Genomic DNA, 12338 nt, shown 5'->3' on the forward strand with positions numbered 1-12338 from the left:
CAGGCCAGCAGTATGCATAAGGGCTAGTACTCGTGTTCGCCAAGAGGGACAGTTAATGTCCAGGGTGTAGTAGCAGTTTGTGAGTACGTCTCTCAACAGTCATGCTGTCCCAGGGCCGGTCCGACCCTCAGCCTGTTCCCCGTCTGGGAGAGTGCAGCAGGTCTGTGCCAAGGTGCTGGTCATATCGGGTGTTGGGCATTGCATGATGGGTGACTACCTTCGGGTGGGCCCGCTGCGTCTCCGATTTCTCCGATGTAGGAGCCGCTTTAGAGGCTGTTGGCGGTCCCCGCTGTTTGGTAGGCATGTAAGGGGTACGGAGATGAGTGCACCCGCTTGTCAGCTCTGTGTCGGGACGCTTTGTGCGGCTTCCTCCTCCGCTTCCCCGCTTGTGTAGCGCCAGCTTTCCGCCCTGGCTGTGGTGGTTTGTCCCCGTTCTGTGGAGGGCTTGTTGCAGCCGTGGGTCTTGTTTGGCTCTGTTTAGCTTGTTCCCAGTATTGCTCCCAAAAGCGTTCAAATGCCAGGGCAATGGGATCCCTGGAGTCTGGGACAAACTTGGTCACGTGTTGGCGGCCATCTTTGCCCACTCCAAGCCGCACTCTTGCTGGGCTCATGTTTGGGTGAGACAGCTATACTCTGTGCAAGAGAGCTTAATCACTAGGACCCTGTTACAGGTTAGGAAAGTTTGGATAGACCCCAGCCAAGCTGCAGCGGGTAGGGGCTATAGCACTACTGGTGTCCCAGTGATAGCTAGGAAGCAAGCTTGGCAGAGGTGCCCAGTCAGGGTACCATGCAGTCCATCAAAGTGTGTCCAGGATTGTGTGTCCATGAATGGAGACCCCATGCTGGGGGTCTGTGTATAAATTCTGTGTGCCTTGCCTGAATAAACCAGATCTACTCCCAGCACTGGCGTACATACCGCGGTCGCAGGGGTTGCAGCTGCGACTGGGCCCGGCCCACCAGGGGGCCCGGCCACCTAGCGACTCGGTATGTACGCCAGTGTGGGCAGACTCTTCTACTGGGGGGACAAGGAGCTGGCCACATCAGGGCCCCCGAGGCCGGCCCTGGTGTTACCGGGCGCGCGCGCGCGAGGGAGCACTCTCCCCTGAGCGCTCTCTGATCAGCTCCCTTGCGCGCCCCGCACTTATGCTGCAGCCGGAATATGAAGTTATATTCTGGCTCCGGCATCAGTAAAAATGTGCGAGGGAGCTGGGCAGAGAGCGCTCAGGGGACAGTGTTCCCTCACGAGCCAGCAGGACCGGCCGCCGGGCAGCCCCTGGACTGGACTGGAAAGGGAGGCTGCGGGATTAAATCTGAAAAAAAAAACACACAAAAAACGTGTGTATGTGTGTTAGTGCTACAGTGTGTGTGTGTGTGTGTGTGTTAGTGCACATTTTTGTGCCAGTGTGTGTGTTACTGTGTCTGCTAGTGAGTGTCAGTGAGTGTGTTAGTTTTTGTTTGCGTGTGTTACTGTGTGTTAGTTGTGTGTGTCTGTTATTGAGTGTGTGTCTGTTAGTGAGTGTCAGTGTGTGTGTCTGTGTGTGAGTGAGTGTGTGTGTCTGTTACTGAGTGTGCTAGTTTGTGTGTGTCTGTTAGTGAGTCTGTTAGTGAGTCTAGTGAGTCTTAGGTTAGTGAGTCTAGTGAGTCTTAGGTGTCTTAGTGAGTGTGTGTTTGTCAGTGAGAGTGTGTGTTTTATAAGTGAGTGTGTATGTGTCTCTGTCTGTCACTGAGTGTGTCTTTGGCAGTAAATTTGTGTGTCTGTTAGCTAGTGTGTATGCGTCTGTTCGTGAGAGTGTGTGTGTGTTTTAAACCCCTTAAGCACTTACCTTTCTCCAGCGCCGGACTCCCTTGGCGCTGGGGATCCCTCCGCCCCGACCTGCCTCTCAGCTCCCAATGCGCATGCGTGGCAAGAGCCGCGCGCGCATTCAAACCGCCCATAGAAAAGCATTACTCAATGCTTTCCTATGGACGTCGAGCGTCTTCTCACTGTGATTTTCACAGGGAGAATCGCGGAAGCGCCTCTAGCCGCTGTCAGTGACACAGCCACTAGAGGCTGGATTAACCATCAGTGAAACATAGCAGTTTCTCTGAAACTGCTATGTATTCAGCTGCAGGGTTAAACTAGAGGGCCCTGGAACCCAGACCACTTCATTGAGCTGAAGTGATCTGGGTGTCTAAAGTGGTCCTTTAAGTGTATGTGTATCTGCATACACTTGCGTACATACCGCGGTCGCAGCCCTGCAGCCCTGCAACCCGGAGCCTGCCGCCATCTGTTGCCCGCGCAGAGTAAGTGCGGGGGGAAGGGCACGGATCAATTTTAGCACCGGGGCCCCATGGGTCGTGTGTACGCCACTGACTCCCAGCATTACGTTTAGACAAATGTATTTGTGGAAAGCTGTACTAGCTAATACAACGGGAAAGGGAATCCATGAAGGTGATACCCTGGTGGTCCGCCACACAGATCAACATGTTAGCTCCTAATTTGGTGCTAAAATCAGGACAATTTTTGATGTCATGTTTTTATCATGATTTGAAATAGCATTGAAATGTTTTTGATGTTTTGGAAAAAAGTCCCTAGAGTGCGGAACTCATTGCTGTTGTTTACTGTGCCAGACCTACACCAGGCTTCATAAAGGATTTCCTGGAGAACACAGTGTGTGTGTTTTAATATAACTGGTCTTAGTTGTTGTTAGAGGGTAAACATAGATATATAACATACAATTATGTAATTATGTAATTTAAAAATTGCCACGACTAAGAGCTCTTCTGCTATGATCTTACTACATCCTACCTGAGCTACCTGTCTGAACAAACGAGGATCAAAATCCCTTTTCTCTGTTTCTTTACGACACGAGCTTCAACCCACCTTGATAACACTGGCCCCTTCCCTTTCTTGCATAAGAGTGAGAAAGAAAACCTTGGAATATATTCTTTTAATAGTTATCACAGTAATGTTTGTGGAGAACATCAGGCTCATCCCAAAGGAGATGTGTCAGCTTTCACCGGCTCTGCTAGATCGTGACAACCCTCGGGACCCATGGAGCTGCTAATGAATTCTTGGTTAGATAGTTTAGTACATTCCACGATAGATGGCATCGACCTCCGTCCTCTTATTTTACCTAAATGTATTCGTTTTATCCATTCGGAAACACAGTGTGAGAGCAGAGTGTGAAAAGATGGAGTAGGGACAGTGGAGGGTGTGTCATAAGACTGTATCCAATCAGAGCGTGGTTAGATCAGCCAATAAGATGCTAGCTGGAGATGTATAATTTGGAGGCTGCTGCGGGCGCGTATTATTGCTTGATCTTCATAGAGAATAGTGACCATGTCTGAAGCCGCCCCAGCTCCCGCCGCCGCACCTGCGGTAGAAAGCGCCTCCAAGAAGAAGCAGCCCAAGAAAGCAGCCGGTGTCAAGAAAGCCGCTAAGCCCTCCGGTCCTAGCGTGTCCGAGCTCATTGTCAAAGCTGTGTCCGCTTCTAAAGAGCGCAGCGGGGTGTCCCTGGCAGCTCTGAAGAAGGCTTTGGCTGCTTCTGGTTATGATGTGGAAAAGAATAACAGCCGCCTCAAGCTGGCTCTCAAGGGCTTGGTGACTAAAAGCACTCTCGTCCAGGTCAAAGGAAGCGGAGCTTCCGGCTCCTTCAAGCTCAACAAAAAGCAGGCGGAGAGCAAGGACAAGGCTACCAAGAAAAAGGCACCGGCTAAAGTCAAGAAGCCTGCCCCGAAGAAAGCCACCAAGTCTCCAGCCAAACCTAAGAAGGTAGCTGCAAAGAGCCCGAAAAAGGCCAAAAAGCCGGCCGCCTCCGCTAAAAAGGCCACCAAAAGTCCGAAGAAAGTCAAAGCCGCCAAGCCCAAGAAGGTAGTGAAAAGCCCGGCTAAGAAGACCGTGAAGAGCCCTGCCAAAAAGGCAGCCAAACCCAAAGCCGCAAAGAGTCCTGCAAAGGCTAAAAAGGCAGCTCCCAAAAAGAAATAAGCCTTGCTCGCATTTAATTTTATTTTCCAAACCCCAAAGGCTCTTGTAAGAGCCACCACATTCTCATTTCAGAGCTATATATCAGTGATGGCAACGTGTTTGTTTTGGTGTCATGTCACACATATCGTTCCCCCTCCATCCCTCATTCTAAAGTCAGGAATAACCTAATGAATCCTGTAATCCCAGCATCTAGTGCTCGAAAAGATTACACAGGAATGTATCTTGTCGGTGTGGCTAAGTCCCCGTATACCAGTGCTACACTTGAGCGTTGATTTTTTTTATTTTTTTTTGGCTTAGAAATTCCCTCCGTTCTAAGATACTGAGGGTGTTTCTTCATTAAATTGCGAAAGGCCAGTTTTAGTGAGAAACGCATATAATATATAGAATATCACACAGTGTCCTTCCAGACTAGATTTAATGTTATTGCCTTTTTCAGTAAGATAATAAAGCAGAACATATTTTAGGGATTGCGATTTTGTACATGGTGATAATAAAAGGGACTGTCCTCGTCCTCTCTCCACGTGTGAAACGGGCGCTTATTTCGATATTCAAAGAGTGATAAAGCCCAAGAAATGATACCTTGTGCAGTAGCTAAGCCGACTATCAAAGAAACACTAAAGACATGATAAAATGATTATACTTCAAAAGACTTCACGATTGTGAAATCTTTTGAAGCATAAACAGCTTTGGTTTTAAAAGCCAGAACCATTTCGAGCACGGAAGGAGAGGGTTAAGCATATTATTGAGAGGAAAAAAAAAAGTGAAGGGGCGTGTTTAAAACGCCCGCCTCCTTTGCTGCAGGTCCCCATACGGTCCGTCCGAGGAGTATATAAGGAAGAGCTTTGCAAAGCATCTCATATCGTTCGTGCAGAAAGAAGAGCAGAACCATGTCTGGCAGAGGCAAAGGAGGAAAGGGTCTCGGAAAAGGTGGCGCTAAGCGTCACAGGAAGGTTCTTCGTGACAACATCCAGGGCATTACCAAGCCTGCAATTCGTCGCCTTGCTCGCAGGGGAGGCGTGAAGCGTATTTCCGGCCTCATCTATGAGGAGACTCGCGGGGTGCTGAAGGTATTCCTGGAGAACGTCATCCGGGACGCCGTCACTTACACCGAGTATGCCAAGAGGAAGACTGTCACCGCCATGGACGTAGTTTATGCTCTTAAGCGCCAGGGCCGCACTCTCTATGGCTTCGGAGGTTAAAACTCGGGCTTGACTTTACCGCACACCCCATTAACCCAAAGGCCCTTTTCAGGGCCACCCACTTTTTCACTAAAAGACTGAACCTAATCACTTTAACCCCTTCCACACCTGATAAATTGCCTGCTATCTACATAGATACACCGAGAAGGAGATAGTAGTAGAGGCTGCTCCCAAACATCTAGACGGGAAAGGTTGCTAAACACTGTATTTGTAGACCGCATTTTTGAACCATCGGAGGATTTGGAGCCGCCTTCTGTTAATGGTAGGGGATGTAAAAAAATATGAGCAAGTACGTACACACACACTGTCAAGAAAGCTCTGGTTTTGGTGTATTGTTACTGTTGCCTACATTTAATACATGCTTGCAGCCACTTAAATAGAAACATTGTTACTAGCTTTGCATATGCACTCCTGTGTTAACTATGTATTCTCCTCTAAGCGAAAAAGTAGTCTTTTTCCTGCTGCCTCTCCACACGATGGATTCTAAATAGTGAAGTTATTGTAAAATCGCCAGTGAAATAGACCAGCAGAGATGATGGCTACATCGTTGCCTGACGTGAAAATGGGATATGTGGGGACATTTGAGCATTGTAGTGTGTGGGCTCCGTAGCTAGCCCGCTCAAAGTCACAGGCTAAAAGACACGTTTTTATGAATGTGTTGGAGCTCGTTCGAGTGCAGATTTGGTGGCTCTTAAAAGAGCCTTTGTGTTTTGTGTTAGCAGGTTTCAACTTAAGCACGTTCGCCTCGGATCCTACGAGCCAGCTGGATGTCTTTGGGCATGATTGTGACCCTCTTAGCGTGGATGGCGCACAAGTTGGTATCCTCAAAAAGACCAACCAGGTAAGCCTCGCTAGCCTCTTGCAGAGCCATGACAGCAGAGCTCTGGAAGCGCAGATCAGTCTTGAAATCCTGAGCGATCTCACGGACAAGGCGCTGGAAGGGCAGCTTGCGGATGAGCAGCTCGGTGGACTTCTGATAACGGCGGATCTCCCTGAGAGCCACAGTTCCTGGACGGTAACGGTGAGGCTTTTTCACTCCCCCGGTAGCTGGGGCGCTCTTTCTAGCAGCTTTGGTGGCTAGCTGCTTGCGGGGAGCCTTGCCTCCGGTCGACTTACGGGCTGTCTGCTTAGTTCTGGCCATTGTAGCAAAACGAAAGGGAATGAACGCTGCTCGCTGTAGCCTGGGCTTTATAGCCGATACGGCGTTTTCATTGGTTCATCAAGTGGGTGGTATGTTCTGATTGGCTGAAAACAAATAGTAAACCATTTCAAAATACCCGCTCAAATCAACTGCTTCTCATCCCCTCCCCCACATTCAAAATGCCCGCTCAAATCAACTGCTTCATCCCCTCCCCCCTCCTCCATCTATTGAGACCACGCGCCCAAAGAAGGGATCTAAGCCTTTAGTGACCCTTCCTGTCCTGACAGCATTTATTATAGACGCTACTAGTTGAAAGGAATGGCAGTGGGCAGTAATGGACGTATTCCTCCCAACATACTTATTAATAGCTGTATAGGCTTTATCGAGGGGGAGGGGTGCATGGGACATTGACCTCTTACACATGCAGAAAGGCCGCTTCTTTCGATGGGATAGAAGCCACGTCTGATAAAGGACTTTCACTCACAGGACGCTCAGTAGCCATACAAATGAGCTCCAGGAGACAGAGCAGCAGGAAATGTTACAAAGCATCCACTTATTGAAACAATGTTTTCAGCCGAGAGGCCAGGCTATTAAGGCTGCGTTAACTCATCCAGCAGCACAGACAACAGAGCTGTAGCGCCGCTAGGATTTGAACGCTCATAGTAGGTTTCACCCGGCATGTCCTCCAGACAGCGGGAGAGGGGGGAATCCTGAGAGTGAGCGACATGTAGAGATGCCCCGCTTAACAAAAGAGGACCTGTACACTATATACACTTGCCCCAATTGGTATTGATTTGCTGCTGCGTTTATCATAGACATGCATGGCAGCCATTGATTTTAACTAGTTCTATAGCTGGAATGTTGGACAGGATATGGACTGCAAATGGGACTCAGTCAGTGCTGTGACAGAAGCGCCCTAATATTTTAGCTTGCTTATGAGCTGCCAGCGTGGTGTGTGTGTAGATACAGGGAACGGTTTGCGCGCAGCAGAACAATTAATCGGCTCTTTGTGGAGAACGTGGGTGGCTCTTAAAAGAGCCTTTGTGTTTGGTAGGTGAGGGAGGCAGGTGCAGCAGCTGTCCGCTTTACTTGCTCTTGGGCTTGTGGCTCTCGGTCTTCTTGGGCAGCAGCACAGCCTGGATGTTAGGCAGGACACCTCCCTGGGCGATAGTCACTCCTCCCAGCAGTTTGTTGAGCTCTTCATCGTTACGGACAGCGAGCTGGAGATGGCGGGGAATGATGCGGGTCTTTTTGTTGTCTCTAGCGGCATTCCCTGCCAGCTCCAGAATCTCAGCGGTCAGGTACTCCAGCACTGCAGCCAGATAGACGGGGGCACCGGCTCCCACACGCTCTGCATAATTGCCCTTCCTCAGCAAACGGTGGACTCTGCCGACTGGGAACTGAAGTCCCGCTCGGGATGAGCGAGTCTTCGCCTTTGCACGGGTCTTTCCACCTTGCTTTCCGCGGCCAGACATGTTTGTTCTTGATTGAATGCAAGAAGATGAAAACTCCTCCCCTACCACAGGCTATTTATAAACACACTGTGCTCTGTGATTGGATGACTTTACAAGCAGCCAATTAGAGACACGTTATACAGGGAACCAATCTATTGCTGGAGCTAGTGTTAAACAGCCGCTTCCTTACGTCATCTGACTTTAGCAACCAATCGCAGGAAGGGAAGCGGAAGGGCCTCATTTACATTGTCCGCCTATAAATAGAACCGCCGGAGCAAGCAGCTTGTTATTCGCTCGCGAACTAACAGCGTTAATCATGCCTGATCCAGCAAAGTCCGCACCAGCCCCCAAGAAAGGCTCCAAAAAAGCCGTCACCAAGACTCAGAAGAAAGATGGCAAGAAGCGTAGAAAGAGCAGGAAGGAGAGCTATGCCATCTACGTGTACAAGGTGCTGAAGCAGGTCCATCCCGACACCGGCATCTCCTCCAAGGCAATGGGGATCATGAACTCCTTTGTCAATGATATCTTTGAGCGCATCGCAGGAGAAGCTTCTCGCCTGGCTCACTACAACAAGCGCTCCACCATCACCTCCCGGGAGATCCAGACTGCCGTGCGCCTGCTACTACCCGGAGAGCTGGCAAAGCACGCCGTGTCTGAGGGCACCAAGGCTGTCACAAAGTACACCAGCGCCAAGTAAATGTCCGCCTCCCTGACCACCCGCTAACACAAAGGCTCTTTTAAGAGCCACCCACACTGTCTCTCTCAGAGCTGGCATCACACCCATGCATCAACTCTACAGCTTACTTGCTGCCCACCACAAGCTCACGCAAACGTGTAGCTTTCCTTTCACTTAACCCTTTCCATGCTGTCCTGTAACTCTGAAGATCTCGAGCTGCTCGTGTTTGCACATTTTAGACACTTGTATCACTCACATGCTGATTTAGCCACCTAATGCTCAGTTTGCTCCGCTCTATTACTTTCAAGTCTACCTAGATACCGGACTTGATCTTAGAAGATATTCGTTGGGCGGCTGTATATCTAGTAACTGTAGATTAGGGACAGGCTTCTTATTCAGGGTAGCGTTCGAAGTCGCATTAGGGATATTATAAAAGCTGCTACTGTAGGAGATCTTATACCTAATACTTTACCAAATGGCTACATGGCCAGGGATTTCACTCGATAAGTGTATCCGTTTCTTTCTCTTTTGTTATAGCCTATTGAAACAATGTTTCACTTCATCCTGATACTGTCTATTACTATGTTGCATGTTACATGAGTCATTGGCGGCGGACATATCACCATACCCATCACCGCTATATCCACTGACTCACAATCCGCTCTTCAAGCCTGGTGAATCGGGAGCGGCATACAGATAATATCATACCACAGCATACCTACCTTCACGAGACCTCCTTGACAATGAGGGAGTTAGGCCCCTGTCGTCCCTACACCCGCAGGGAACTCCCACGACCCTTCAAAAATTTCTCTACGATCAACTCATTCACTTTTTGCGGACCAACAAATACCCCCAACAAGGTCACCGAGCACTGACCAAATTCGAACTTACGTGCACCCAATGCACACTCAAAAAGAAACAGGTCAAAACCACATATGCCTACTACAGGACACTAGCCAACCAATCAACCTACTCTACAAAAAACACTGGGAACAAGAACTGCACTTATCTTTCGCAGATAATGACTGGAAGCAAATATTCCTCCTGACACAAAAATCATCCACCAGCTTAGCGACACAAGAAAGTAACTATAAGAAGATAGCTAGATGGCACTACACCCCATCCAAACTCAAACGGGCATTCCCAGGCACGTCCAATAACTGCTGTAGATGACTAGAGGCCATTGGGGACACGGCTCACATCTGGTGGTCATGCACGGTGAACCAAAAGTTCTGGTCACGGATCTCCAGTCTCATACACCTCATAACGGGAACCACCATACCCTACCCACCTTAAACACTCCTATATCTTATATTGCCTCCCTCCATACCAAGGGACACTAGGACCCTAGACATACATCTGCTCAAAGCAGCAAATCTGCTTATCACCCTCCACTGGAAAAAAAAAATATACATGACCTCCTGGGAACCCTAGTGTAACTTCATGAACACCAGTCAAACAGACCGATAGTGACACCCAGCTGGAGATAATATGAGACCTTGAACTACCAGCGAATCTATTTGAATATCAACACCCTTATTATTTTTGGTCTTCACTTCCCCTCTATGTCGACTACAAGTATTTCTGTTACTGAATGTGAACTTTGTACTAGACATTATGACTAAAGCAGCAATGTTATACACATTTTTGAAGTATCAATTGTTACATTTGCAAGAATTTTAAAATAAACAATTTCTAAAAAAAAAAGGAAAAAGGAAAAAAAGCCGAACAGACACTGCTTGATCCGTTTTAGGTCAGCTTTGGGATTTCTAGGTAGTCTCAGTAAAATCCATTCTGAGTTCTCCTTATAACCGGCAGAAAAAAAAAAAAAAAAAAAAAATATATATATATATATATATATATATATATATATATATATATATATATATCTGCGAGCGGTTCAACAGAACACTGCTTGCCGAGACTGGGAGCGACTCCTACCGCACTTCTTATGTGCATATTGGGAGGTGCCGCAGGAACTGCTTTGGACTATTATATGGGAGAAGATTACGAGGACCTCATCACAGTGCATTGGGATGGGGGAATGTGCTAAAACTCTGTGACCACATGGAACAGTTGGCTAAGTTGGTAAAAGAGAACCTCCAAGCTGACAAGGGGTGACAGAAAGTATGGTATGACCGGGGTACCCGACTGCGTAGTTTCCGTGTTGGACAAAAGATTAAACCGGTCTGACATGATTAATTACAGGCGGCATGGCAGGGTCCCTACAAGGTGGTGGAGCATATCTGCAATACCACCTATGTGGTAGCCAGCTGTGCAGATGAGAGAGTAAACTGCTCCTTCCACGTTAATATGCTTAAAGAGTACAAAAAAAGGAAGGACGATGTAACTGCAGTGTGCGCCCCAGCTTCTGAGGATCTAGACAGCCTCGCATTACCTGACTTGCTAGAGGGAGACTCCCAAGTTGACCTTATCGCTCAAGTCAAACTAGGAGACAAACTGACTGATAAAGAAATAGTTCAGGCCCACAAATTATTGAAAGCTAAACGAAAGACCTTCTCCCAAGACCCTGGGTACATCACCCTGGCTGTACACAACGTGGAAATCCCAGGACAAGCACCTATGAGGCAACCACCCCTACCACATTCTCGAGGCAGTCCGGTAAGAGATACGGAAGGATATACAGTAAATGCTGTGACTAGGAGTGATTGAGGCTTCAGACTTGGCTTGTAGTCCTAGTACCGAAGCGGGACGGAACAACACTCTTCTGCGTGGACTACAGGCGACTGAACGATCGGACTCTTACCAACTCTTATCCCATGCCCTGGAGGAACTATTTCATCATATAGCATGGGGACAGTATCTCGCCACAACAGACCTATGCAAGGGCTACTAGCAGATTCACCTGGCCGAGGAGGCTATCCCCAAGTCGGCATTCGTCACCCCGCTTGGCCTATTCCAATATCAGGTCATGCCGTTCTAGATGAAGAATGTCCCAGCCACCTTTCAACGTATGGTGGATAGGTTCCTCAATGGCTTCCAGGAATTTGCACGTGCGTACCTGGACAGCATAGCTATCAATTGTGACTCATAGGAGGAAGATTTCCCATGTAGGGAAGGTTATCGGCCGAATTAGAGCAGCTGGCTTAACTCTGAAGCCAGACAAGTGTCACATTGGTATGGCTGAAGTGCGGTATCTGGGACACAGAGTAGCTGGGAGACTTCTGCCCCTACCCGAGTGGCCACCACACACTGGATAACACAGTTCTACTTCACCCTTTACTAAGTCTTGGCTCGTGTTTTTTTTTAAATTCTTTATTTTATTTGTGCATGAAAAATCACATAAAGCACACAATGCCACAACAGCTAGAGCATGCAGAGCGTCATACATAGATTTACATTGGTTAGGCATTAAAACATAGCACAGTTTTATGGATTATTATCGCATGACAAAGAGTTATATCTAATAATATTATCAATAACAGCGTTAAACTAGGTTATCCAGGTTAGATTGTTATCAGCTATATATATATCAGAGAATTTACAACATTGAAAACAGGTTAGACTACAATGTTAAACCGGTGAGCTATAAAACCACCTGGTAAGCACGTTAATAGAGGTGAGATATCCCCAGCAGTACCTTTCTACATTAGTAAGCATGTTGGTAGCCTGGCTGTAATCAGGCTAAGTTAAGTAATGACATGCAATTAGCCGGCATAGATGTATCTGTGCCATGGAGTAATAAAACGAAAAAAAAAAAAACAAATAGATAATGCTGCTTCTATCTATAACAAGCTCGTGTTGGGATAAAGTCACCCTCACAGGCCAGCAGTATGCATAAGGGCTAGTACTCGTGTTCGCCAAGAGGGACAGTTAATGTCCAGGGTGTAGTAGCAGTTTGTGAGTACGTCTCTCAACAGTCATGCTGTCCCAGGGCCGG

General features: G+C 47.9%; 3 protein-coding genes across 3 annotated transcripts; 2 read left to right on the plus strand and 1 right to left on the minus strand.

Moving 5' to 3' along the window:
• The first annotated feature begins 3322 nt into the window (after positions 1-3322).
• Positions 3323-3967, plus strand: LOC134584762 (histone H1B-like). Its single transcript, XM_063440591.1, has one exon. The coding sequence runs from the start codon at positions 3323-3325 to the stop codon at positions 3965-3967; it is 645 nt and encodes a 214-aa protein (XP_063296661.1).
• Positions 3968-4854: 887 nt separating this feature from the next.
• Positions 4855-5166, plus strand: LOC134584765 (histone H4-like). Its single transcript, XM_063440594.1, has one exon. The coding sequence runs from the start codon at positions 4855-4857 to the stop codon at positions 5164-5166; it is 312 nt and encodes a 103-aa protein (XP_063296664.1).
• Positions 5167-5896: 730 nt separating this feature from the next.
• On the minus strand, positions 5897-6307 carry LOC134584815 (histone H3). The gene has a single exon (XM_063440637.1). It carries the CDS (start codon positions 6305-6307, stop codon positions 5897-5899), a length of 411 nt encoding a protein of 136 aa, XP_063296707.1.
• Positions 6308-12338: the final 6031 nt, after the last annotated feature.

The sequence above is a fragment of the Pelobates fuscus genome, unplaced genomic scaffold, assembly GCF_036172605.1.
Source record: "Pelobates fuscus isolate aPelFus1 unplaced genomic scaffold, aPelFus1.pri scaffold_24, whole genome shotgun sequence".
In the NCBI taxonomy this organism is placed as follows: domain Eukaryota; kingdom Metazoa; phylum Chordata; class Amphibia; order Anura; family Pelobatidae; genus Pelobates; species Pelobates fuscus.

Excerpts from the sequence above, each read along its gene's own strand:
- LOC134584762 (XM_063440591.1), top strand. The coding sequence starts at position 3,323 with ATGTCTGAAGCCGCCCCAGCTCCCGCCGCCGCACCTGCGGTAGAAAGC.
- LOC134584765 (XM_063440594.1), top strand. The coding sequence starts at position 4,855 with ATGTCTGGCAGAGGCAAAGGAGGAAAGGGTCTCGGAAAAGGTGGCGCT.
- LOC134584815 (XM_063440637.1), bottom strand. The coding sequence starts at position 6,307 with ATGGCCAGAACTAAGCAGACAGCCCGTAAGTCGACCGGAGGCAAGGCT.